The sequence below is a fragment of the Salminus brasiliensis genome, chromosome 11 (genome assembly GCF_030463535.1).
Source record: "Salminus brasiliensis chromosome 11, fSalBra1.hap2, whole genome shotgun sequence".
In the NCBI taxonomy this organism is placed as follows: domain Eukaryota; kingdom Metazoa; phylum Chordata; class Actinopteri; order Characiformes; family Bryconidae; genus Salminus; species Salminus brasiliensis.
This window is the reverse complement of record NC_132888.1, coordinates 14968065-14995977: the sequence shown is the minus strand read 5'-3', so window position 1 is coordinate 14995977 and position 27913 is coordinate 14968065. Positions and strand designations below refer to the sequence as shown.

The 27913-nt window shown below is 39.5% G+C and overlaps 1 protein-coding gene across 3 annotated transcripts; it reads right to left on the bottom strand.

Annotated features, from left to right (window-relative positions):
* Window positions 1-216: 216 nt before the first annotated feature.
* cuedc1b (CUE domain containing 1b) lies at window positions 217-27913 on the bottom strand. Of its 3 annotated transcripts, XM_072691912.1 has the most exons (12): window positions 27613-27912; window positions 27071-27234; window positions 11849-12493; window positions 7518-7645; window positions 6421-6643; window positions 6020-6242; window positions 5451-5513; window positions 4945-5028; window positions 4757-4850; window positions 4426-4484; window positions 4009-4078; window positions 217-3554 (listed from the first exon to the last, which is right to left on the bottom strand). In XM_072691912.1, coding segments are annotated over exons 3-12 (1254 nt in total). In that variant the 5' UTR covers window positions 12158-12493; window positions 27071-27234; window positions 27613-27912; the 3' UTR covers window positions 217-3553. The 3 variants fall into 3 exon arrangements, with proteins under 3 accessions (XP_072548013.1, XP_072548011.1, XP_072548012.1); XM_072691910.1 differs by lacking the exon at window positions 217-3554 and having other exon boundaries at window positions 4005-4078; window positions 27613-27913; XM_072691911.1 differs by lacking the exons at window positions 217-3554; window positions 27071-27234; window positions 27613-27912 and adding an exon at window positions 15967-16168 and having other exon boundaries at window positions 4005-4078.

The following is a 27913-nucleotide window of genomic DNA, read 5'->3' as shown; positions in this document are numbered from 1 at the left end:
AGGTATTTTACTAATTACAATTCTAAATACATATATTCGATTTATAAGTGTCATTTTCATATTTATACTGAAATGTTGTTTTGTGCTATGATGTGTAAATACAGTAGAAAAATGTTACACATTACATATTTTCATTTTGATGGTATATAGTGTGACAAAAGGCAGGAATTCTTACAGTATCACATATGGGATGTTTGAAATAAAGACACAATAGGAGAATGTATAACAATTTTATTACTTATTTCAATAACTAATAAACATCTCTGGATTGTAAGAAAGGTTTGGATCTGGAAACAGGATCAGGGATCAGGATGATGGCTACAGAACCATCGCACTTATTGGTGGGGCAGACACAGTCATAGTCCTAAGAAAAAAGTAATTATTTCTCAAAACAAAAAGGAACAAAACAATTAAAATAAAAGATGTAATTCATTAAGCAATTTATTAAAATGATTTAACCTAAAATATTCAGAGCATCTGATTTGATGAAAGGTGAAAGTTTTCTTTTACTAAAAAGCACAAAGACTACATTCCACTGATCATTACACCACTCAACACGGCACATTGTAAACTTTCCCCACCATATAACATGGATTTAACCTAACTTCACCCTTGATAAGGATCATCGAGATGAACGGACTTTGGAGACAATTTAGGTGTGAATTCAAGAGCACGTCAAACTGACAAAGGAATTATTCCGGCATTTCGCTGTAAAAAATGTTTTTTTGGTTAGAATTCTAGTTTTTATTGCGTTACAAAAGCATATCCGAGTGTGCTACATGAACCTTCCCAACACTTCCTCCTACCAGTTTAATGTTCATTCATGTTGTGCTTGTACCGAACAATTAGATGAGAGCAAGTTCCCTGAGAGGATAAATGTGTGAACAGGCCAGGTGGGAGACGACTCATGTGGATTACAGCTGTTTCTTAATGCGGCATGAATTTACAGTCAATTTACACTCAATTTGTGTGGAAGAGCAAGTGATCGTAAACAATTACAACAAATACAAGCACTGAAGATCCTACCAACTCCTTACAAAGTAACAGCCTTCCTAAGTCATATTGTCTGTATATTACCAGGCAGCTATGACAAACATCATCTATTTCACAGCAGCATTCAGTCACCTGACATGATCCAATGTTAGGGAGTTCTGCACACGTATGCCATTGATGGACTACTACAGTTTACAATAGCAGGGTTCTCCAATTCCCAAGTCCAGGGTTTTTCCTGCTCCAACACACATGATTCAACTCAAAGGCTTATTATTAACTTCCTCATGTCTAACAAATAAATGAGGATTAGGATGAAATGCCACACAATGTGTTCTGATTGGTCTAACAGATTTAAGTATTGTGGTTGATGTGGCGCAACAGATAACACCAGTACTTGCCACTGAGCTACCACATCATGTGGAGACTGGGGTGCGATTCCTGGTCTGGGCGAAAAAGCTGGGTGATGCACCTTGGGTAAATATTTAACACACATCTTTTTATTACATGTAATTTTCAGAGTTTTTTTTCTTATAACAATTAAAGTTTTTATTGATCTGTTAAAACTCAAACAAACTAAACAACTGCAGGTTTGTGTTAAGACAAGCTCAGAGAACATATGGGTGAAATTAACATTTCATAGTGTCTGTATAATGTATGTATAGTGTAAGATAATGTGTATATATTCAATATTTCTGAATATGAGTATATGTGTATATATTCAGTATATCTGTTTTTTTACTACTCTGAGGGACTATGCAAGTTTTTCACTCACCTTTACACTAGTGTTGTGTGATGTGACAGTAAAGGTGATTTGATCCCTAATGAGTTTACAATTTTGATGTGGTTCCCAGTGCTTTTCTTATATAACACCAACCACTTATAACATCAGTCAAAAAACACTGAAGAGCCCATGATTAGCTGAATCAGGAGTGTAACAGCAGGTACTGAACGTTGCAGTGTCCTCCATAAGTGGAGATGAAGAAACTTGCTATCTAGAACCAGAAATGGTAGATTAAAAGTCCATTTATATTCTGACAGCCAAACACATTGTTTTAAACAAACACACTTTCACAGATGAAGATGCTGCTTATGCAAAAATCCAAGAGAAACCCAAAACAATTCAATCAATTTTACAACAACTCACTGCATTAATGGCACAAAAAAATATGACAGAATCCCTGTGCTTTGGCAGATATAGACAGAAGCAGGTCATGACAACACAAAGACTGCAATCTCCCGCTATCACATGGAGTGTGTGCTAAATAACAACGGTACAGAGTGTCACATTCTTGCAGACGTCTTCCCTTACTGCAAACTCAGACAAAATCCAATTCTTTTCAAGCCAATTCTTTTCGGCCAAACTAACAACTACAGCATCATTCAAATTGTTCTGTGCACCAAGTTCAGTAACGTCACTCTGCGGATCCAAAACCTATTAGATATATTAAAAAAACATTACTGGCATAAATTTGTGTAGATTATATTAATACTGGCTTAACCATCTTATCTATCGTTCTCCCAGAAAAGCTAGAAAAGAAACATTGTATTAAAATTGATTATGAAACGGATATGGCAGTGCAAGTAGAGGTGCAAGTTCACTCTCAGATCTGTGCCCTTGCCCATGTTTGTGAAAGAAAGAAAAGAAACTGGATTCTGGCAAATAATTACTTAAGTACTGTAACAACCTCTTAGGCAGTGCATCAGAGGAGAACACAATAGGACAAGATTTTGCCTCCATAGAGATGATGTCATTTGAAGCAGCTGAACTGGATATTAGTTCTGCTTGTGGTCGTACAATAAGGAGGCACTGAAATAACAAAATTCTTGGTGTCCATAACTTTAAGTATATATACTGTACTTTAGCCAGTCAGAACAGAGTCCTGCTTCTACAGAGAACAGATTAGGAAAGGCATTTTGGTGATATTGTAATAAGTAAGAATGGACTAACTAATCAGATGTGGTCACCATGTAATACATTTCATGTGTCATTTACTTAAAGGGTTGGATTCTTGGGGACTTTGTCAGATGCGCTGTAGGAAACATTCCACATTAAAGTTCTGAAACTTATGACCATTAGTAGGACTGAATACTTTGGACCAGTATCTGAAAACGATGTACGCTTGTCCTTCTTTTCAGCAGTGACAAGCCACACCTTGCTTTAACCATAAATAATTAAGGGGGAGGGGGTATATCTAAAGTAAAAATTAGTTCACAAAAAAACCTAGTACAAAGTAATAATTTCTTTGCATTATACAGGGATTCTCATAGAAACAAAAAATATGAAATGAATACTGTATCTGTTCATTATTACATATGAAACCATAAATTAACAAATAGTTATAATACAGTTAATATAATTGCAGGTAACAATAAGTATAGGCTTGTTACAATGCTGCTTCAGAATCACCAGTTTCTTTGTGTGGGCGGGGACTGTTCCTCCGAAGCCAGGGATAGGCTGCTCTAAAATAAAGGGTAGGAGCCACAGAGCCACAGGGCCGCCTGCCATGGGTCATTCAGCTGTCACCATGGAAACCTTAAATATGTCAAGCAGCCAGAGGCATCTGAAAAATATTTTAAACGAAAGAGACAGAAATTAATGCCTGTTTTTATCTTAACCACAGCATAGAGTCAGAATTGCTTGAAAATGCAGCTGCTGATTAGTTATAATGGTACAGTTACAGTACATTGTTCATTTATGTATTTATTATGTATTTTTCTCCACAAAACGATTTCAGTTGCAGCCCACAAAAAAGAAATAGTCCTCAATAACCTAAATATAAAAAAGTCCAGTGCACAGCTGTGTGTCGTACATGCAGCATAATATAAAAAGCACATTTTAGTAAAAAGACCATAATCTATGTATTGAATATTAGTGGTTCAGATGGTTTATTTTCAGTTTTTTCTCTTTTTTTTTTTCTTTTTTACAGTTGACACACTCTTCATCATTGCAGATTCTATATTGTTAAATAAAACAAACAAACCCATCTCGGTTCATACAGTCATATGACCACTTACCAAGAAAGCGCTTCCCGGTGGGGCCGCTCCTCTTCCTGAGTGGCTAATCTTCTGAGCTGACTTTCCTCCTCTACACAGAGACACAGATAACAGCATTATACTGTTGCAGTCATCTACTTGTAAAGAAAAGAGTGAGCAAAGTCTCTCTTATCTTTCTCCTCCATCAGTCCTTTGGAAGCATGCTGTCATACATTTGCTTTTGTTAACTTTCTCCTATCATAACCATATCCTACTTAATTGGGGTTACAAAGATAACCAAACACTTGGTGTGCTTTATACTGCTCTCACGTTCAGTGTGAAGAGAAACTGAGAAAAATGAAAGAACTGGATCTGGGCCACCTGCAGTGTGAAGTTCTGTTTCGTAGCCTAATTTATGTTAACCTTTGAATTTTTCTGTTTCAAGCTCAAGATTCTTACCACATGGGTTTCCCTCCACATCATCCAGTAGATTGGCAGTGGAATTGGCAGTGCCCAGTCTGAGCAAATGATTAAGGCAAATTTTGAAAGATGAGATGTGCTAAAATCATGCTAATTTCTTCTAAAACAAGTTTTAATTCTTAAATTAAAGGATTAACCATAAGAACATTTTACAGTCAAGTACTGAACATACTGCTTGTGGCTACCAAGCATAACTTTGGAGGCTGGCTAAATGTGACCGGATATTTCTAATTCCTTTATATGCAGTCTTAAAATGCTGAGTATAGTGTTGAGTTAGTATGAGCTATAGTATGAGCTGTGTGAAGGATACGAATGATGCCTCAAGAGTGCTTTTCTTTTGGACTTTCTTCGCTTTGTCTTTTCCGAAAACCCTTTGGCGATTTCAAACAGCTTCTTTCTGGTTGCTGTGGAACAAAATATGAAGCAAAGACAGAATTAACTCTCAACTTCTAACAGAGATTCTCCTCCAATTTCAGTCTGTAAGATATGTGGTCTCACATTTTCCCATGTGTTTGAGTTTGTCTCTGAACAAAGCATCATCTGACACTCCGTCTATGGATCCAGGAGCGTAGTGGTGGTCACCTGTGGCAGAGACATGCAGAACCATTAAAAATGCATTTGGTTCTTAGTTCTAAGAATCTATGCTACTGCACAGACACGCATCTTAGGGCCTCGATACACTTGCACACAGCAGCTACACAAGCAGCATTGGTTGAAGTAGAAGCAGAAGTAGTTGTTTTCATGGTTTGTTCAGTGTGATGCTGACATAACATCAGACTGAGCTATACTGCCGCCGACATACATACATTATGTTGGCACTGCATCTCACAGATAGCAGCCACAACCTTTGCTCTGAACGAACACAGGATGCACAGGCAGCCACGTCGTGCACAAAAAAAATGGAAAAGCAAGTACATCACGGCCCTTGGCTGCTCCAATTTAATCAGCAGGCATAATCCAGTTGTGGACCTGTTACACATAGTTACAATAGTATAGATATTTACCTGCAGAGTTCCCAGCTGATGAGTGACCTGATCTGGATTTCTTCGACTCATATTTTAGTCGATCTAAAATAAAAATATCACAGTGAAAACAGTTGCCATGATCACAAGACTGATCCCATTTGTACTTAGTATGCTGAAGCACATCTTAGTGTTACTATTAAAACATTTGGGATCAAGGTTTTCAATATCTTCAATATTCAAAAATTTAACCATGTTTTCTATTAACGGTCTGGAAATACTCACTCACATACTCACAGGCACAAAAAGGCACAATAATATTACACCACAGAACAATTTCCTTCATAGGCTACCCATTCAATTCTGAATTCAGTCTTATGCATAAAATAGACCTATGAGATTTTTTTAAGCATTAACGGACCCATTAGACCTGTATCAGCTTTACATGCCTTCTAGAGCTTTGAGATATGTACATTAGCTTCCCCTAAGTGCGCCCCATTTATATATATAAAAAAAATAAATAAAAGGCGATTCAGCTTTCTCTTTACTTTGCTCAGATTGTAACAACAGTACATTACAAGTTTATGTATAAGAAACAATAGTATTGTTACCTCGTTCAAGCGCAATGAGGAACTCTCTGTTGCGCTGCAGCTCTTTCATGAACTCCTCGTTCTGCAGAAAGAGAGCGATGCGCTCGTCCTCCAGGTACTGCTTCAGCTTGCGTTCCTGCTCAGACGCCCCAGGCGCTGCTGCAGCACCGGCGGCCTGCTGCGGTACTGATGAAAGGGAAGGCGCTGAGGAGGAAGAGGGGTCAGAGAAACCACTCTGAGAATTCTGAGGACAAAGAGAGAATGGGAGATCAGTATGTCACATACAGACCAACAGACAAGAATAATTAAGAAGCAGCAGTTACTTATACACTTATACAGTGAAGTGCAAGTTGAGGCATCAGATTTGATTACAAATGGCATGAATCATGCTTTAGTTACAAGGTAAATAAACAGTTCTACACCTGTATACTTTCTGACTGCTGAGGCAAGATCCGCAGAAAGTCATCAGGCAAGTTCCCAAGCAATGGAGGGTTCCAGTTCCTGTAACTTCGGTTTTGCTGATTCTGGGGTGCTGGAGGGGGCTGTCCTGGAGGGGGCTGTCCTGGAGGGGGCTGTCCTGGAGGGGGCTGTCCTGGAGGGGGCTGTCCTGGAGGGGGCTGTCCTGGAGGGGGCTGGGCTTCAAACCTGCAATTTTGCAAAGATAAAAAAAAAACAAAAAAAAAAACAGATTAAATGAAAATCTGTATTTACTCTCACGTAAAAGACATAATACACTTGAAAATGTGACTTTTAACAGACTATAAAATATCTTTTGTTTTTTGGCTTATGTTTCATATATATGGGACAAATAATATTAACCAATAATATCATGTTTTACTTCCCACTCCCTCCACCTCTTACTAAGTGAAAACTGAACTAGCTCAGAGACCATACAAACATGGTTTCCATGAAAGCCAAAAACTAGTAAGGAATATTATTTGTTTTACCATGATTTATTATTGATTATTAACTATAGAAAATACTGTTACCAACCAAACCAAAATAAAAGTTGGATATAGCGCAGTCATTCTTTACTAAAACCTATTATACCACATATTGGATAGCAGTTTTCTTAGTACATTTGGTGCATTTTCCGGTGTCAAAATATCCCATTCAATATTGTGTATTGTAAAGATGTCTTTAAATATTGTGGTATATATTTTTTCTAACCACATCATCCATCCTTAATGAACACTAGTAACATCTGAGGCAAGTAATTGGTTCATTCACATTTAGACTGGAGGTCTACTGCTGCCCTGCTCCATCCTACAGTTTACTCCATGAACACCAGGTGGCGTCAGATGGGAACTAGTTAAAAAGAAAAATGCACTCTCTTGGTATCCCCATTACATCCAATTCCAGAAAAGAGAAGTGACGCCAACTGAATAAACTCTGTGAACTCTGTGAACTTACACAGTTTAATTCTATTGGAAACAAAGACTGGATATGGTTCTTCTCTAAACAGAATGTAAGTTAACGTGATTAACAGTATATCCATCCCTCTTTTTCCCCCTTTTACCTGGGGGGTGGAGAGGGTGGAGCATTGGGATATTTCCTGTCATATATATGCATGTCATAGGTGGGTGGAGAGTAGACTGGAGGCGGCTCCTCGTCTGAGCTGTCTGGCTCCAGTGTCCTCTCCAGAATCTGATGTGGATTAGAGAACATAAAAACAAAAACAAAAAAGAAACACCACAGGAAATGTAATCAGCCTTCAAAACTCCTAAATGCTAAACAAGATAATTAACAGAAGTAATATTTGTACATTGGGAGATATTTGTGGGCTGGAAAAAAAAACTGGAGACACATTTTGGAGCTAATAACAAAGGTTTAAATGTTGTGGAAAATACAGCAAAGTTTGTACACTCAGTGTGAATCATGAAGACGATACACGCATACAAAACATACTGCAGTTCATGCTTGACCAGGGATTTAATCTAAGTCATGGCTCAGCATCTCCAGTGGGCCATGAAAGAGGACTAATGCAGTGCGGGGAAGGCAGAGCCAGCGAGAGAGGCTGCGGCATGTCTCAGCGTGGAAAGGGTTCAATGTGTAAGCACAGTTCCTCAAACAGTGTCTGAAATCAGGGGAGACAGGCGTGAGGGAGCCCGGCTTGAGGGAACATCGATCATAATCACATTGGCTTTAGCGGAATAATGAGGTGGCTAAGAAGAGACTTGCTGAATTTAGCCTGTTTTGCCATTTCAGACTGATGCACTTTAGGAAAACACACAAGAAGCTTGGCTAGCATAAGGATGAAGTACTGAAAGTGTATGTGAAGGTGTCCAGCACTTAAAGATACTATGCATTTTTAACTCTTAACATAACTCTTGCAGAGATATACGTCAGTCTGTCCGTCTATCTGCTCTTCCCATCACCCACCCATATCAATCGCTACAACAGTACACTTTTAAGGTGCTTCAAAGGGTTCTTTGCTCATTTCTATTTCATGTTTGAAACAGAAATGAGAGAGTGTAAAGAACCTTTATTCAGTTTGTGTATGCGTAATTGTCTCTCACAGCTCTTTACAAAGATTTATTCTTTATGGAATTAAATGTTTTTTTTATGGCATTGCCCCCAAATCTCTTTCAACCACTCTTTTCTTTTAAGAGCATAGGTGGATGAAGAACCTAAAGGACAATCGATGACAAGGGGCTAGAAAAAAAAAACAGACACTTCAATAACCTTCCATGACTGTGATAAATTCTATACATCTAGCTTCTATTCATTCTATACATATGCTAAATGTGTAGAACGGTGGAGGTGTTATTCCTCACGAAGGTCAACTGGCTCATTGTTTAACTCTTTATGCTCCATGCTTTTTATCACAATGTAGGAATTACTAAACGGTAACTACATGCAAAGCAATGCAAACTAGCTGAGATGTTCCAGTGGGGTTAAAACCCAGCATTAATAGTAGTGGATATTGTTACATCCACTAACATGGCAGTTTCTCAGTTTCCAATCTTTCCAAGGTCATGCGTGATCATGTAGATGGTATCATATATCTTGATAAGCACAGATAAATAAAATAGTGATGCGATTTCTTAAACAGCATTTTACTGGTGTGTACACATTCACCAGTGATGCCGCACTGCATAGTAATGTACGGCTTGTGTCAGGTCTTGACTACAGCAGTCAGTTTCTACAGGACAACATGACAGGAGTGCATCTTGTCCATGATTTTAATAGGGAGAGAAGCAGTAAAATCTTCCCATTGTGCATGTGAGCTTCTATGGTGCAAAAGGCAGTGCAGCATGACCGAACGCTTCCAGAGATGTTGCAGCTTCTAGCAAGGATAACGTTGAAGAAGGTTATTGGTATTGTACCCTTAAAAAACAAAGGAGGTGTTTGACACTGATGCTTCTCTTGGATGGGACTTTTATTGCCATTTAAAAAGTGTACCTCTTGAAAATTAGTAAAGATTTGCTGGTAATGTGAAATTTTTATTTTTAAATGCGCTGTAGTACAAGCTAAATTTATTACTGACTTTACCGCAGAGAAATAACAGAATGGTGAATTCAGTATAATCATCTTTTTAACCTTTTTACTCCTTTTTACTCCTACCCTGGTAGTACACCAGGGTTGTGGGTTCGATTCCCGGGCTTGGCAAGCAGCCACTGTTGGGCCCTTGAGCAAGGCCCTTTACCCTCTCTGCTCCTTGGGCGCTGGAGTTGGCTGCCCACCGCTCTGAGTGTGTGTGTACTTACTGCCCCTAGTGCACTAGTGTGTGTGTGTAGACTACCACAGATAAGTTAAATACAGAGGACACATTTCGCTGTACAGTGTACACTGTACAGTGACAAATACGTGCACCTTTACCTTTACGAGCTGCAAATCTGAATGACACATGATTTTGATTTACTCAAAATACTGTGATTTACTTAGTTAATTGTGATCTTTGAAAGATTCTGCAGAAATCGTGTAGAGAAAGTCCGATCCACATGTATCTGGATATTTTTAGAAACCTTTTCTCTGTTTTTTGGCCTCCTGTCCACATGGAAACATTCGATGTTTGATGTCACTACAAATACATTGACATTATGGTTTTTATGGCTTCGTGTGAATGGGTAAAACACAGGTTTTTGAAAACACTTGACTTGTACATGGTTGAGCTGGGCAATATGACGATATGTTATTGTGATAAATTCTGTTATTGAGATAAGCATATTGAGGATACTGTTCGTGCGTAATAAACACTGATCAGCAGCAGGTTTCATTACAAACAGTGTAATTAGACTGGTTTCATTTGATGAAGTGTAGCAGAGGTTGCATCAAAATTACTCTATTCAGTACAGGAGAGTATCTGAATAGTGGTTTACAAGAATCTGTCGCTACTGATGTCTTTAGTCTGGGATTTACATGTATTGTAATTAATATTGTGTATCGTGACAAAAGTCTTTAAATATCGTGATCTACTATTTTTACCATATCGCCCAGCTCTAGTTGTCCTTTTTTTCGTTAATCTGAGACCAAACATCCTGTTCTCAAATTTGTTAAAAGCACAAGCTTTTTATTTTTTTATGTTGATGATGTTAGACCTTTTTTCCCCTAATTCCGAGTCTGTGTGTAAGAGAGTTATAGAGACATTGAGAAAATCTTGGAAACTGTGCTGCATCTTCACACTGTATTTAGGTCTATTTTGGGCATTTACACTTGCTTCTTAATGAAGCTTGATGTCAAACTTTGTGAGGTGTTCGTGCCCCCTGCTGGGCCGGCAGGCTTACATAAATGTTCCAGTGTAATTTTTGTGTTCTCGTGTGCACTGAGAGATTTTCAGAAATACTGCTAGAGATGGAAAGCAATACATACGTTTCAAAAACTTCCAGATGTGTGTAGACAGGGCCTGAGTACTACAAACAGACACTAGGAAAAGTAGTGATGCACACATTGCTATACTGGACGTTACGCTGTGCCATCTTATGCAACTAGCAAATTAGCCAAGATAAGCTCACAGTAAGGCATACTGTGATACATAACAAATTAGCCATGGCTCACAGTAAGGCTTACAGTCCTGTAAAACACAAATGACAAACCTGTATAACTTTAATGAAACTTATATGCAGTTTGAAAGTTTTGAATATGTATTTATGTATGAAAACATTTGGGAGAACTACATTAGCATCCAGTGCAAGGGTAAAATAGCAAAATTTTGACATCAAACTGGGATAAGTGAAAAATGTGTACTTATTTTCTATACATTACGAAGTCTGCCAATTAACCCACTTGTTCGTAACTCCCTCTAGGACTAGCAATGCTACCAATACTAAGAGGGTAAGGATTTGACACATCTCCTCCGATATGCAAAGTAAGTCACAATCTCTTTTCAAACTGCTACCAATGCAGCACTGCCAGGCAGCCAACATGCTCAGAGGAAAGTGCCAGTTCCCCAGCTCCACCGCACCAGCTAAGAGAGAGTGCCATATACCCACCCTGAGAGAGTACGGGAAATTGTGCTCTCAAACTTTGTGCATTGTTGACAAAGTGGCATGGCTTGGGAGTCAAATTTGCGGCCCTGGGCCATAGTGGCAGCACATTGGACTGCTGAGCCATTTGAATTCCATTTTTCTCTAAACTACTGTCCAATAGCTATTAGCTACTTGGCGGAAAAGTGCCTAAACTGGTTAAGGTATTTATCCTTGACCTAATCACTAATGCATGTTTACTGCTACAAAAGATATATTAATTCAGATCAATATCTGACCTTACAATAATTATTCCAAAAAGCTATTTTCAATGATATTTTAATTCAATGATATATTAAAATATGCCAAATGTGACATGGTGTGCCATGTAAGCTAGTTAATAAAACCCAGCTCTACTATAACTGGCCTAATAGATGAGTGCTACCTCTGGTGGGATGCTGTCGTCCGAGTCCGAGCTATCGTCTGATCCATTGCCGTCAATGCTCATCTGCAACAGCTGGTCAATAGTAGCATCCACTGCCCCGTTGTTGGAGCGCAGTACGCACTCAATAACCTCGTAGTCCATGCTGGGGAACATGGTCTTGAAGTCCTCCATGGCCTGGTTGAACTCCAAACGGCGCACCTGCCGGTTGGGCCTGCTGTTATTGAGCTCTCCTGTGGTTGAGCCTCCTCCACCGTTGCCGCCGCCACGAGAGCCGCCATTGCTGCTGCTCCGCCGAAACAGACTGGTCATCCTACAGGGATGCTTTACCTGCCTGACCGACTATGCCACCAACAAAACGATGGCGCTAAAACCTCCCCAACTCCAAATTTTCTCTCTTATATCCACTTGGATTTGTCTCAAGGCAGAAAAACTTTCCAAGCCAATTTACTCTTTCATCACTGCAGAATTATGTGAGTCCATTGAGGAAAGAGAAGGCCTTTTTTCTCTTTTTCTGCTTGTTCAGCTGCATCCAAAATAACAGTTATAGAGTGGGTGCAAGGAGGAAGTGTGGCGTCCAAAGTCTTGTAGCATAAGCCTCCAGATAACGTTTCTAATAGCTCAGGGTCTCCATCAGTTCTTCCGGCTCTATGAAAGAATGCAGAATGGAAAGCAAAACAGATGAGTAAGAGAATAAAACAGAGGAGAGGAAAACACGCTATGCCCACCTAACACACCAGGACGCTTGGATTGTCTGGATGTCTCATTTGCATGCTGAACAAAAGGGTTTATTTTGAGGTTCATGACTATGACAGGCTGTGCTACAAAGGGCTCTATCCATGTAGAACAGAACTGATGACAAGAGAGAGCTAAGCAGATAGAAACAGTCTAAAGCACAAGAGTTCGTTCTCTATAAGGGTGGAAGACCATAATGGGGAATTTTAAGAAAAAAATCCCCTCCCTACCAAGAAGCCCACTTCTCCAATGAGTGGACACTCAGGGAGTTATAAAACAAAACAAAACAAGTCATCCTTGTTTTCCAAATTCAGTCGCTGAAAGAAACCTTATAACCACAGGCAGTTTAAGAGGTCAAATCAGGAGAACATGGCCTCCCTAAGCAGCAGTACGGCAGTCGACATCCATTAGGATGACAATTATCCTACATAATTTAATAACTGGTTAATTTCCGTCTATCAAAGTGAGACCAAGTTGCCTAATCATCAGGCCATTTTGCTCTGTAATGCTCAATAGCTTTCAGTCCATTAAGCACCAGAGAGAAAATCTACTATTTCATCACCATGAAGTCTAAAGTCTGATAACGTCAGCAGTACAGATTATGTACTGTTGGTTACTGTAGCATGTTAACAGCAAAGTGTTGGAAAAACTGCATATCTTCAAAATGCTAACTTCCAAGTCATTTTGGAGCATTTATATTTGTCCATGCATCATGAAACTGTGAAACAAGGTAAAGAAAAAAAAATTGACATCATTTTGACATAATTTGCCAGATTCAAGTTGTCAAAAAGTGACAGCACAAATATAAATATATGAATATTTATAAAGACCATAATGAGGCAGATGGCAATTGAGCATTTGTAGTTTTTAAATAGCCCTTATGAACCAACAAATAAAACTGGAGACTTTTAACACTAGGCAGACATCAAAATCTTAAGCACACCCAGGCAATGTGTAACACCTGAAGGCATTATTAATAAAACACCAGTACTATCATTATCTTTGTTCATATTTTGACTGTGAAACAACCTGCAGTGTATTAAAAACAAAGCAGTGAATTAATAACATGAAATGGGTTAAGAATGGCCTCCTTATTTTGACCAAAATAATTTACATTTGCTGAAACACATTAATACAGTGATCTATTCAAACACCAACTGGACACCCATTGGGAACTGTGGCTGATCGAGGGCAGTGCTGGGAATCAGCCACAGTACTTTTTGGTGCTTTTTGAAATTAACCACAAAATGCTGTTGAACTCCGTAGCACCAGCAAAAAGAGTCCCTGAACTCCCAAGCAGAACTGCACTATGGTGCTCAAAGGGTACTTTGGTACTTTTGGTACTGGTGGTGTTAGTGGTGTTAATAGTCTTTACTCTGTTTCCCCAAGCAGCACAATAGTTTTACACATTCAACAAATATCAGATATATTAGAATCAGATACGATAGAGACAGAGCTGAATTCAACACTGCTTTTAAGGGGTTTCTGCAAACGTGAGTGAGTAGCGGTTGAACGAGGAACTGCAGGCTCCTGTGACTGAGGGGCCTTGCAAAGTGCTGCAGCAACACGTAATATATGGATCTGACAGTGTGATTTGCTACAGAACTATTGGCTGATTGCTGATGCCATAATTGGGTCAAAAATCGACAGACACCAATACAAATCCGGTTGATCCTTCAATCTCAACATACTCACAGGACTAGAGTTCTTACAATACCAGAGTTATTACTTTTGCATTTTTTGTATACTGAACCACAGCTTGATAAAGGCAAGCAAAATCCAATGTCAACCCAGTGCATGCTTACTTAGAGAGGCTCATTTGCACATTGTGGCCTTTAGCAAGATCAATATCGATGATATTATTGCTGATACTGGTGTTGGTGTGTTGCAACAGATAACAACACTACCTGCCAGTAAGCTACCACACCATGTGGGAGACTGGGGTTCGATTCCTGGTCTGGGTGGCTATGCTGCGCTACACCAATAAGAGTCCTTGGGGAAGACTCCTAACACTACATTGGCCCTACTCTGTACTCTGGGTTACCTTGTAAGCCGCTCTGGATAAAAGCGTTGGCTAAATGCCGTAAATGTAAATGTAAATATTACAATAACAAGTAATATGTGCAGCTCGACTGTATGTTAGAAGTATCAGCCTGCTAGGTATGACTCACAGAAGAAGAGCTTAGCTGAGGTTACCTCCAACAGCTTTAGGATGGCTGAGAGTATTATTATAATTATTCAGATTAGGCTGGGTCAGATTAGTAGTAGGCCAAACTGGTGTCTGTGAAACTGCTGGCTTAGACTGCACTGTAGAAGCGCAGGCCAAGAAGCAACAGTTGCAATTACAAGTGATCTATGATCCTGAAAGGGGGGTGGTGGTGGTGGGGGGGGGGGGGTGGTACCAATGGTAATGTAATTTAATCCAAGCCAACCTTTGTCTTTTTTTAATATATTTAAACATATCGGGCATTTGATCTTCAAATACTACAAAAAAAAATCTCTCAGAACATTTCTGGGATTTAGACACTATAATTTACAAGTGCAACAACTGCCAACATGGCCTGACCAACAGGCCATCCTAGCAAAACGTATAAAGTCTCCAACAATCCTAAAATGTTGTCACAGTATCTACAGGTAGTTTTTGCCACAGCTGAAGTCACAGTACATCATCTACCATCAGAAAGAGACCACACACGTTTGATTTCCATGGGAGGTGTACAGGGAGGTAACCCTTCCAGTCAAGGAATTCTTTCTTGTATCAGAGGGCGTCTGGGGAAAATGTGAGACCATCTGTCTAAAAAACTACAGCTGAAACGTCACACAGCTGAAAGATTTCTGCATGGAGGAGTGGAAAGTTTTTCCCCAGACGCCCTCTGATACAAGAAAGAATTCCTTGACTGGAAGGGTTACCTCCCTGTACACCTCCCATGGAAATCAAACGTGTGTGGTCTCTTTCTGATGGAGTGTTAGATCATTCTAGGGGGGGGGGGGGGGGGGGGGGGTGGGTGGGTACTAGCTATTAGGGCATAGTTACACATAAAATATTATGTCCATCTCTTAATATTGTTTAAATGAAGATAATAAATGTTTGATCAAATAAAAGAAGACAACAATTTCCATGGGGTGTCCAAATTTTTCACATCACTGCCACACAAAAACCTTGTATGTCCAATTTTGTCATTTTTTACAATGTGAATCTGGCAGTTGTTCTTTAAAAATTTCATATACATGTTGTGTTTTTTCCCTATAAGGTTTTTGGAGATTTTTTTCATGACACCAACAACCCTCAATACACACACTGTATAAACTGTATTTATTTGATCCATATACTAAAAATGCTGAACATCAAAAACACACAAACTTCACAAAAGCACATTTAGCGTTACCTTCACTCATCTACCGAAAACCGCATGTCCGCTTGTGCTCTTTCTGTGGTTAGGTCCTTGAATCATGTCCACGTCTACAAGCCAAGCCCATATCTTCTTCCTACTGGAATGTTATAATAGGAATTTAAAAAATGTGGGAGTCTGTAGAGGTTTGATGAAACTTTCCTGTGATGTTCTGTTCTCCTCCCCTCAGACACTTCAGTTTCTCCCCCTCCTTATCCCACCCCACCCCACCCCTCCTCAGTGCTGGGTAGAGAAATCCCTGCTCTGGGGAAACAATGCACCCAGCCGAGCTGAAGCCAGGCCCACATGGCACTGCCAGGACCCAGAGCACTTTGCCAACCACTCGTTGGCATGGAGATACTTTATGATGTAAACAGGATGCTTTGTGCAAAACGAGAATATGTAGTCTGTGTTCTGAAGTCATCTCTTAGGCAGAGAGCTCTGAAGCTGAGGTGGGCTGCGGTAGCTTGGCCATGCCTGAGCCTGGAGAGTTATTCTGTAATCAAAAAGGTATTGTCTGAGCTCCCCTTCACAACTGGAACCCTCTGATTTGCATCTAATTAATCATTCTGTTTGGGCACCATGATGCCTTGACAACACACTAAGATGCCTTTAGACAGAAAGACCACCAAAGCACCAAAGACCACCAAAGCACCCCCCCCCCAATTACTGACATGATTTAACTCCATGTAGAAGGAAAAAACACAAAGCACATTCTAAAACAAGCCAGATTTTTTTTTGAAATAGACATGTCCAATTTGAGGACTTCAGTGTACATTACTCAGCAAATGACATTTTTTTTACTGAACTTCAAAGTAGGTTTCATTTTGAATTTAAAGATTTTCAATCTTTCACTTACAGGCCTAGCCAAACTGCTCTCTACAGCAACTAGCACACAGACAAGAGCTCAAAAGACCCATATCCAATATTTTTACTTCAATGTGTTTTGCTTAGGCTCTTAGAATGTGTTAGGCACTTATTATAATTGTGTGGGTTCATATAATAGACATAATAGTAATGATAATAATCAGAAGGCCGTTTTTGGTACTGCACTTTTAAGACTGGTATATGTAAATGAACTCTGTTCTGATTGGCTGTCCTGTGCTGTGCCCATTCAAAAAGTAATACATGCTCAAACACTTGATTTTGCTAAGAATGGGCAAAGCTAGACTGCTGTAGTCTGAATAAATATAGAAATATTTATTGTGCCATTACAAAAACAACACATTTAGTGGGTTGACTTTGCAATTTTGTTTTTAACTGCAATTAACTGTATAGACTGGGAGTGAATAGTATGTCTGGAAACTAACCATGTTTACATGACCTTAAAAATTACAGTTCATCAGCAAAAGGCTGGATTCTTTCTTAAAATCTTTGAATTGAGTTCCCCTTTGAAACAAATGTGTAGGCCCAGGTTCTCTGTCTCTAATGGATATTTCAGCCAGGAAACTCTGCCTTAAATGGGCTCTTGGAAACAGGAAACGGTAAACAGGATGCCCCACTGTATGCTGAAATGTGGAATGACTTGTGTTACATGGTGTAAAGAGAACATATCAGCCACTCACAGCACAATCTGCTTTAAATAAAACCAAAAAAAAAAAAAAAAAAAAAAAAAAGCACTGCACACATACAAAAGATATGCCCATTACTGATTTGTCCTCCTTGATGTCCTCAGTCTGATACCAAACTACACAGGCTTAAAAAGAAAGCACTTATGAAAGACACTGGAAAGTTGCCTTAAAAACATTTGTCAAGTTCAATCAGTGCTAAAAGACCTGACTGAAAGCTTCACTGTGCCCTCCCTGTGCACTCTGCTGTTATTCAGACAACACTATATTAATCTGCATTTGAGATCCTTCTATATTTAGCAATAGAATCCAGAGCTTTTTGTCTAAAGCTGTTACAGCCATGGGGAAGCAGAGCGCCTGTTAGCTTCAGAAGGTCACACTCACTTCTTCCATTTAAACATTGCTGCTTAATCTAGGGGCACTTAAAGCAAGTTACAGTCTTATATGGATGAGACTATAAATAATTGTACTACAATCAGAAATGCCTTGCTATATTGACAGAGAAAATAGCAGCTGTAATTATGTTTTTTAAAATGTAATTTACTAAATTCAATACAAAATATATATTCATCAGAGACAAACTCACTTTCTGTAACAGGTGCAAGAGAAAATAAAGCAGAGATATGGCATAACAGTGAGGTTGCTGGCTTGAATAGCAGTAGAAACAGCTTGTGTGCTCTGGGCTTTTTAAAACTACCCCTTTAGGCAGGTCAAGCTGCTTGGAATCTAAGCTAGAATGCTTGGAAGGACTGAAGTGAACCAATAAAAACACAAACGAATTCAGACTGAACCCCATCCTGAGCCAGTACCAGTAAATCAGCAGGTTCATCCACCCTTAGTTACTGTAGAGAAAGCCCAGATCCAGTATATGATGTGAAATACAGCAGAGGAGGAAAAACATCCCATCACATCCTGTCAGCAGGCTGGCAGGTGGCCAACAGACAACCAGATGTTGCAGTACTTAAATAACACCATTTAGAAAAGCAGACTTTGAGAGCAACTGGGCCCGCGTCACCATTAAAAACCACACAGAATTAATGAGCACTGAGGACAAATAATTAGCTAGATGTACTTTTTGTATAACTTTCAGATTTCTAAAAGGGAGAAAGACATATTACATAATCAATAAGATATACACAATAAACCATCACAGTAAGCCTCCCAATTCTAATCATTGTGCTTAATTTCAAAACGGAAGTCTAAAGTGTACTGTTGTTCAGTGATGAACATAATGAATTTTAGCGACGTCCCAATCATGTTATTTTGCCCCCTCCTCCCACTTCAATCCAATTATCAGCACCGATCTCATCTAATTTTTGATTTTGTATACAGCCACACAGTCTAGATGTAATGCAAATTAATACAGAAGTAAAATCATGTTATCTTTAGCGACAGTTTATATATGATGTATTATATTATGAATATATCAGCACACCTGAGCAGAACAGTCCTATGTGGTGGTACAGTGGCTTTTAACAATCATTTATAAGTACTTTGGACCAAAGTTTTTTCTTCCAGTTTTAAGTTTTCCTTGCTACTGTCGCCTTTGGCTTGCTCAGCAGTGGTTTTATGTTTCGTTGATTATTTGTTATATTACTGGATTCCTGTGAAGCTGCTGTGTGACAACATCAATTGTAAAAAGCACTGTACAAATAAATGAGATTTCTTTTGAAACATTCTGGACTGATTTATTTAGTTTAGTAGTGATCCAGTCTGACCCCCCTGACCATTCAGCTCCCAGTTCCTTTAAACCCTGCAGTCAGGTTTGTGTTTGTGTTGTGGTACACACTCTGGACTGATATCTGTTATTGTTTGTCAACCACTGAACTAACTTTTTATTATAGTGAGGTATAGTGATGTGTGTGTATTAACATTAGCCTCCGGTTATGCGACAGTTTTATACAGTTTCAGATTTTATGGTTTGTTTTCATGTTCCACACTGCACACACCAACCTCTTTTATTTACCTTCTGAGAACGTCCTTACTGCTGCCGGTTGGGTGATAATGTCCATTAATGGTGCTTTGAGGACTGAGACTAAAATAGCAGATACCAGATCCATCAAAATCTTCTAAGACAACTTCTGGTACACTCAGACTAAAATACAGAGCTAATTTCTGTACAACCAACTACCCATGTCAGGGCCAACGTTCTTTTTTTGAGACCACACATTTATTATAACTAAAGGCCATTCTGAAAACACCACCCATCACTTTATTCCTGTGGCGTGCATGGAACCCAATCATCACTGCTTGCTATGTTATATAAAGACAGACGCTTAAGTCTCATATTGGTTACAAAAGTCCACAGAAATCAATACGTTCTACATTCATTTCAGATAAGGGCATAATATTTACTGACTAGTTGCTAAAATCATAATTTACACAAATGAACTGCTTTTTGACCAACAATAGAAAAGCTATTGAACAAACAATTCCAAATGTGAGAACATGAAACAGCGGCCCTCCAGCCCTTTTCCAACAAACAACAACAAAAACTCATCAAATCTACACATGATTCACATGAAGGGCATATTCATCATTTCAAAACACTCACTCGTGTTAGTCGCTCAACAGAATGTGTAAATCAACCATCTAGGATGTGTCTAGATATCTGAAATGAAACTGTACAAATCCTTTCAGTTCCTAAAATCAAAAAAGCACTGTGGAGGGAATTAACTGCATGTTTACAGGCGCACTCCATTTTAGCCCTGTCCTATTTCCTATTACCTATTTCATCTCCATCTCAGTCTCAGAGGAGTGATAAGACGCCACATTAGAAAACATGCATGACTCCAGACATTAATATCTTCTGACTGTTATGTGAACATTAAGCCCACTCTCCTTTTACTGTTCCCTGTTCACCATTTTCCCTGTGGCGCCAGTCCCACAAGGCATCCAGGCTCAGGACAGCACTTTTGTCTTGCTTCTCTGTAAACTGGCCATAGCTCATCTTGTTTTGACAGCTGACAAAGACAAAACAGAGAGTGTAAGGTCTGTTTTCAAAGGCCTGGACCAGGATTTTTCAAGATGTGCTTGATCAGAAAAAGGACACAGCTTCATAAAACAGATTCTGCCAGATTCTCTAGTAAACCACACCACCACCACAATCTGAATGACTTCAAAGTACCATATTACTATTATTAATGAATGACTTCATATAACTGCATTGTAACTGAAGGAAATTAAACCGTACTACCGTATACTTCGACTGTTTAAATCATTCCTGTATTTAGAGTATGAGGGGAAAAAAAAGTCTAAATCAAAATGAAAATGATAAATTAATTCCATGATTCACAGAATCTTGTTTTGATTCATAATCTAATAAAAGGTGAGATTAGAGCTCTGTACTCCTCTAATTAACACAATTTTAAGCACATCACTCAACAGACACAGGGGGACATTTGTGGACGAAGGAATTTTTGTGCTTTGGTCTTGGTCTGCTTTGGTCTTCACAAATTGATCTAACAGCTCACAAATGTGCAACCAAACTAAACTACATGCTGTGATTCACAGTTGGCTTTGGTCAGAGAGACTTCCCACATTCAGGAAGTGAGAAAGACAACAAATAAGATCAAAGTAAACCAGTTAGCACAGTCCTTCCTCAAAGAAAGCAGAGGCCACAACCAGCAAAGGCTGAGCTGAAATTTCACAGGGAGAAGAAGGAACAAACACAGATAGGACAGACAGTTGAACAGTGTGCTACAGAAAACAGCCTATATCTAAATTTGGATGTTCTACTGAACAGCCATGATGCACCACAGGCTGAATCCACACGAGTGCCATGATACAAAAATGGAACAAGGGTAATCTAATATGTATGACACGGCCGCCTAGGTCCTACTGTCAGTCCTTTGCATCCGCTGGAAAATAATCAGGAAAAGGAGGAGGGAAAAGAGCAGTCGGAAGCAAGAAAACGTGGCTGTTTGCTAAACAGATGAACAAAACAGGCAGACTGGGGAGAACTTGGAAAGCGTCCCTCTGATTCAGTTTCCACACATTTTCTGACACTCTCCACACGGAGCGAGGCAGTTCCACCGGAACGCCTTGGCGTCTGGACAAGAGCTAACTGCCTGCAAAACAGAGCTAAGACAGAGTATAATCAATCACACAGTCTGGGGAAGTTTGGCTGCTGAAACTCATTCACTCTGAAGCCAAGCTGTTTGCTGAAAGAAGTGGAGAGCTAGTCTGTACTGCTGGGTTTCTTAGGGACATGATACAAATCACTGATAGGTGGATGACACATATCTGCAAATGCATCAATGAAGAACACAGAGTCTAGAACTTTATTCAAGTCTATTTATATCAGTTTAGTAAGAGAATTTGAATTGGACATACAAATGGCCTACTGTCATCGTATCCCTACATACTGTTATTGATATATGCCTCTCAATTAAGGATATAACTTAATTCCAATACAGTATTTAAAACAAAAGGCTCAGAATAAGGTTCTGAAATGTAACACTGTGTTATCATACACATTCTCTCAATTTTCTATTCTGTTCCAGGAAAACCAGTCTATCATAAAGGGTACATCCCAATTTTGCACTATTTACTACTTTCTGAGTATGTAGTATGAATAAAAGTGTCAAAGTTAGGTATACTTAAATATCCACGCTGTATTTCGTATGTACAACTGATGTATGTGGTTAAGATTAGCACTATAATCCCACAATGCACTGAGAAACAGTAAGGGAGGAGCTACTCACATTTGGAAAAGTGGACAACAATGCAGGTGCAGTGGCGATGGCGGCAGGAGAACCTGCAGTGATGTATGTTGGCATAGTAACACCATCACTTCCCGTTAGTACAAACCGGATCAGTATGCTACTATTTTTTTCTGTCCAGAGCCATTAAGAATGATTATTTTACATGAATTTCATTAAGTTAATAATTATTATTAAAAATGCAATATTAAGATTAGTTTATAGTCTATACCTTATAGTATTAGTGTGTAGTAGGCAACTGGGACGCAGCCACTAACAAGGTACTTAGTACATCCTATTAGAGTAAAGTGGGCAGAAAGGGGTAGAGCTGTGCAAGCACCTTCACCAGGGCACAGTTCTAGTCCTGGAAGGCCAGCCTGCAGCAAAGTCTGGTAGTTGCCCTACTTAAACACACCCACTTTGTCAGGTAATTAAGGAATGAGCTGGGTTGAGTATGGATGCTAGATTTGCTGGAGACTGGCACACCAGGACTCCACTGCTGGAGACTGACACCCCTGACCCACACTGACTGGGTCATTTTTTTTTTGGTCACCAATAAACTCTAGGGACTGCCAAGCCAATTTTGAGCCAAGTCAATTGGTGTAGTGTTATGAACTAGAGTAATTCAAAGCTAACCGCTACTGCTTACCCAACTCGATGACTGGCTGATTAAGTAGTGCTGATTGTCTAAGGGAAAAATAAGGAACACTAAGGCCATTCCTCAACGTAAAACACTGTATCTACGTGGTGCAACAAACGTGAGAGTCAGTTCTATGCTATGTGTGTGTGCTTGTCTTAAGCTTGGAGCCACAGAGAGAGGTCAGCTTTCACGTTATCTGCTTCACTCACTCTTACTCCTGGTCAGCAACGTGGGCCAGCACAAACCTCAATGCTGCTTTTTCAGGCAGTTCAGTTCAGTTTCGTTTCGTTGGGGAAGATTCCCCCCAGAAAATTCCCAAAAAACATCAAAAGGGGAAACACAAAAATATCACAGGCAGGGTAAGTCGCCAGCGTGCCTCCAAGCACGCCATTCAACCCCCTCCCGCCATGATTCAAATGAACCTTTAGTGGTCTCAGGGAAGTGATGTCATGGTGACCTACCTTTCCTAACAGTAGTATAATCATTAGAGGTCTGTCTGTTTCCAAAACTTCTAAAACTATTTACACTGATGATTCACCACAGACACCACAATTCTGTCCAAGGCCAGACCTTTTCCATGTCCAAAGAAACAGTACTTGATGTTCACACAATGCTGGATGAATTTACTCTCTTTCCACAGTTCTGTTTGGTATCAAACAGTGCGATACTACACTTACACTTGCAATTCACACAGTAATAATTAACAAAATATATATTTTGTGCAGCCTAAAACCTACCCTATGGTTAACACACAGAGCCATCACATTTGAAGCTGTGATATGGCTTATTTAGGGTTGACAGTGGAGTACTGATCTCAGATTTCAGGAAGGAAAGCAAGAGAGTGCATTGTTATTTTTGACTCTGGATAAGGGAAATGTGCAAAAATGCTTCTAAGGAGTAGTGAAACTGACTGGCTGACAGCACATCAGAAGAAACAGAACACAGAGAGACAAGAGAGCGAGACAGACCCATATACAGTTCCACTGTCACTCTGATTATTATTTAGGGTGAACATCACTCGCTTCATGCAGCAAGAACAAGTGCGGAACAAAAATAACATTTACAAATGTTACAGATCAATGTAGGTTCCATGATGTTTCTACACTAAACCTACTTATTTAGAAGACTGGTTTAAATGACACTTTATCTCAACGCAACACTACACACTATATATTTTTCATAGCTTGGAAATATTTGATTGACTGGTATATTCATTAAGGTAGTACTAGGAAGTACTGATGCAATTCAGCTTTTTCCCCCAAAATAAACCTTAATGAGATTAAACTTAAATGAGCAATTAAACATTTAAATACTGAAATTACTATTCAGGTATGCATTATCACAATAAGACACATTATACAGACCAAACTGTGATTTTATATGTAAACAGGGCTATAAAATGTGATGGTTTTGCGATTTTTGATTAAGTATGCATATTTTATTAGACACTGCTACTCTGAAATATGAGTGCCATAACATGAGATCTTAGAGCCCCTTTCCTGCAGTCAATCGATCATCAATTAACTCTTACAGATACTCAAATATCACAATTAGTTGGAACGCAAACACCCAAGTGGCACTAGCTATGGTCTAATAGTTGATATTAAATATTTGTATCATTTAAATGTAAAACGCCAGTATTACGTAAATTCTAACACCTTTTTGTATTTGCCACATGATTTTTTTAATTGCCTCCCAATTGCTCAACCTCTGAACTCCTCAGAACCACCAGAGGTTTGCCACTCAAACTGGAATGTGACCTACTCTCTGATGGAAAGTAAATGGACAAGATTGTTTAGAAAAAGAGTAAACATCTGCGAAGAAATGGCAGATGTTAACAAGCTGGGTGATGATCTAATTACTATATAAAAGTGTTTCTATTCTATAATCCATTCTATAATGCCACTCATGGTTCAGTACACAGAAAGTTCACTCTCGATCACAAAAACAGAAGGACAAGGGCTGACTCTGGAGGGACTGGATAACAGTGTTCAATGTGAGTAAAAGTGAGAGAGCAGAAAGGGGAAATCTTATTTCAGGTGCATGACTCGAATACTGAGCTTCCTGGAAATCTCTAGAGTGCGTCCCCTGGTGCATCTGTCAGGGCTCATGCCACTAAACTAATAATAATGGCAATGATCATAGAAGCCCTTTCCTGGGCCATCTGCCATGGGGGGGAAACAGAAGACTGCTGGCTTCTCCTGGGAGGCAAAACCAAGCACAAAGAACTGCAGCCTCCTGAATTGTCTGCAAAAAACCATGCAGTCCAGTAAGACACTGGGATTAGGGCAGTCTTCCATTATGTGACAAATCTGATGAAAAAAGATACAGTACATCAGACAGCTCCTTATGTTTGGTTTCGGTACCGTAACAGAAAATCCCAGAAGAGGTGTAAATAACATCTCCTCTAGTCTATAGAAGCTGTTCCAAACGAGCACAATAGCCTTCGAAACCAAAGAACTCCTAAATGCTAAAAGAGGTGAATCTGTACTAAGAATGTGACTGGCCTTGCAGTCATTACAAGAACAATATGGGAAATATAGCCCCTCTCTTCTTGATAGTATGCACAGACCACATGACAACTATAATTAGATCTATAGTGGACGAGTGCAAAAGTGGGAGGGGGAGAAGGGGGAGAAGGGGAAGAAGAAAAAAAAAAAACCCACAACAACATCCGGTATCATCGGATTTAGAAGATCACAGCAGTGACCTCCAAGTCCGCCAGTGATTGTTGTAGTGGACGCAGTCATGCAGATGGATTAGCTTGTGAACTGATACTATGGGTCCATAAGCCATTCTGGCAGAGCAAAAAAAGGGTCAGTGGACGTTTACAATTCAAACCTCTTCAAAGGGGAGGGGACTGGCACCAGCTGTCTAACAGACAGGCCTTTCAGGACCTCCTCCATTATTACTGCACTTCAGTCAAAAAACACAAAGACAGCAAGCCAGCACAACCAGCACGCCCAACGCAGAGCAATCTCAAACCATATATCTCACACAGTTCATTAATTATTAACGATGATGTCAAGAAGGCAACACCAGATTTAAACTCTACACAAAGGAGACTCCTCTATTATACATGAACTGATGCGGAAATTCTTGGCTGATACCAACATATCATCATATCATGTACACAACATCTAAAAAATCTAGATATGGGACTTAAGGAAATGTCATTTATTTTGTTATGCAATAAAATGCAATAAAACAGGCAAAGATTTCAGATTTGTATCCCACCTTCAGTATAATGGCCTGAGCTTCTTAGCAGATGTATACAAATAAAAATCAGAGCATGCAAATAAAGTAAACAATTCAAAAACTGAATTGAGTCACATTAAATTTTGAATATAGTAGTTATATATGATATGTTTATATGACTTTTGTTACATTATATTAAGTTATAATGTTTATTTATTTCACAATGTGTATGTATTAACTCAAACATAAAAGTTGATAAGTAAGAGTGTTTTCAGCACTGTTTTTAAAATATATATACATATATATTCTTTATTAATAATATATGTGGTTGTGCCACCTGACATTTTCAAGATGGTAGAATTGATTTTAATATAATGTAAACAAATCTAATTTCATTTAACCAATTTCTGCAGATACAAAAATGAACCTCATATGATTTTCTCAGTTTCTAAATATGCTATAGAAATGATACAGAAAAAGGCGAGTACAACAACATACAGAGTAAGAGCTTCAAATAATATAATGTATGGATGAACGGTGACATCATACTGAATCACACTGGTATTGATAATCAGTTGAAATGATCAGCATCAGACTGACGTTTAGACAGAATGATTGATTTAGCTGAGAGATACTGATGACGTTATCCACTTCACTGCATTTGTAACCTTCGTCACACGAATGTGACACTTCTGGTCAATGTTAATTTAGTCCCAATTTCTCCTGTGTGTGTTTATCAGCTCAGCAGCACAGTATCGGCATCTGCAGTTCTCATATCAGTGCATCCCTACGACCACAATCCTTAAAAAGACAAGACACACAGACTCTCCCTTGTGTGACAAGTGGTCAAGATCTTCTCTTTGAGGAGTTGACTTAACTGACTTGACTAAAAATAAAAATCTCTAAAAATGGGAAAGCTCTCACAATACAAACACACTTAAATGATGCTGAGGCAAGAATAAAGAAGACTGTGAAAGAGCAAAATCACCAACCTTTGCACCCAGGAGATGAAGGGAATGGTTCAGAGTGAATCCTCCTCATCTACTCCAGCAGCTCCTGCACCTCATAACACATCCCATATGTTGTCAAAGCTGTAGCTGCCTACAGTGTGGATCCTCCACTAGCCTAGCGTTAGCGCCTAGCCAGGACAGGGATACTGTGGAAAAACAGGAAAAGTGGACGGTAACTTGGGTTAAATATCCAGCCACGTGCCCTAGGCTTGCAAACTGGCGTCAGCTGATATTTCAGACGGACTCTACTCTCGTTTCCTCTTTAAAATACAGGCGAATTTCTTCATATTTTCCTCCAGCTACTGTGAAGGGAGGCCGCAACAACAAGCCTAACGTTACAGTCACACAGCCGAACAGGACCTCCCTGCTACAGCAGGCTCGGGGAAACGAAGCCTGGGAGCGAGCACTGCTCACTTTACAAGTTTGTGGCCATTGTGTGAAATATAGCTCAATAATACACAGAGGACGCAGAGACAGCTTTGAGAGTAAAGGTTAGCAGGTTAGCACAGTGCTCGGCTCCTTACTCCGGTGGACAGCAGCAGCAGCAGCAGCAGCTGGAGAGAGCGGTAGCTATCTAGCTACAGATCCACAAATCCCCCCCGCTCGGCACTTCTCCTCCTCCGGTCTCTCGAGCAGCTCGAGCGGCTCCACCAGCAGCAGCGCTCCTCTCCTCAGCCCCGGATGAAGGCGGACACTGACAGACACGAGGTTTTGAACGGAGGCAAGCCTAAACTAAGTGACTGTGTAGTTCTCACTGCACGGACCTAGGCGACATAGCTGCCGTGTGAGTGTGTGTGTGTGTGTGTGTGAATCAGAGATGGGAAG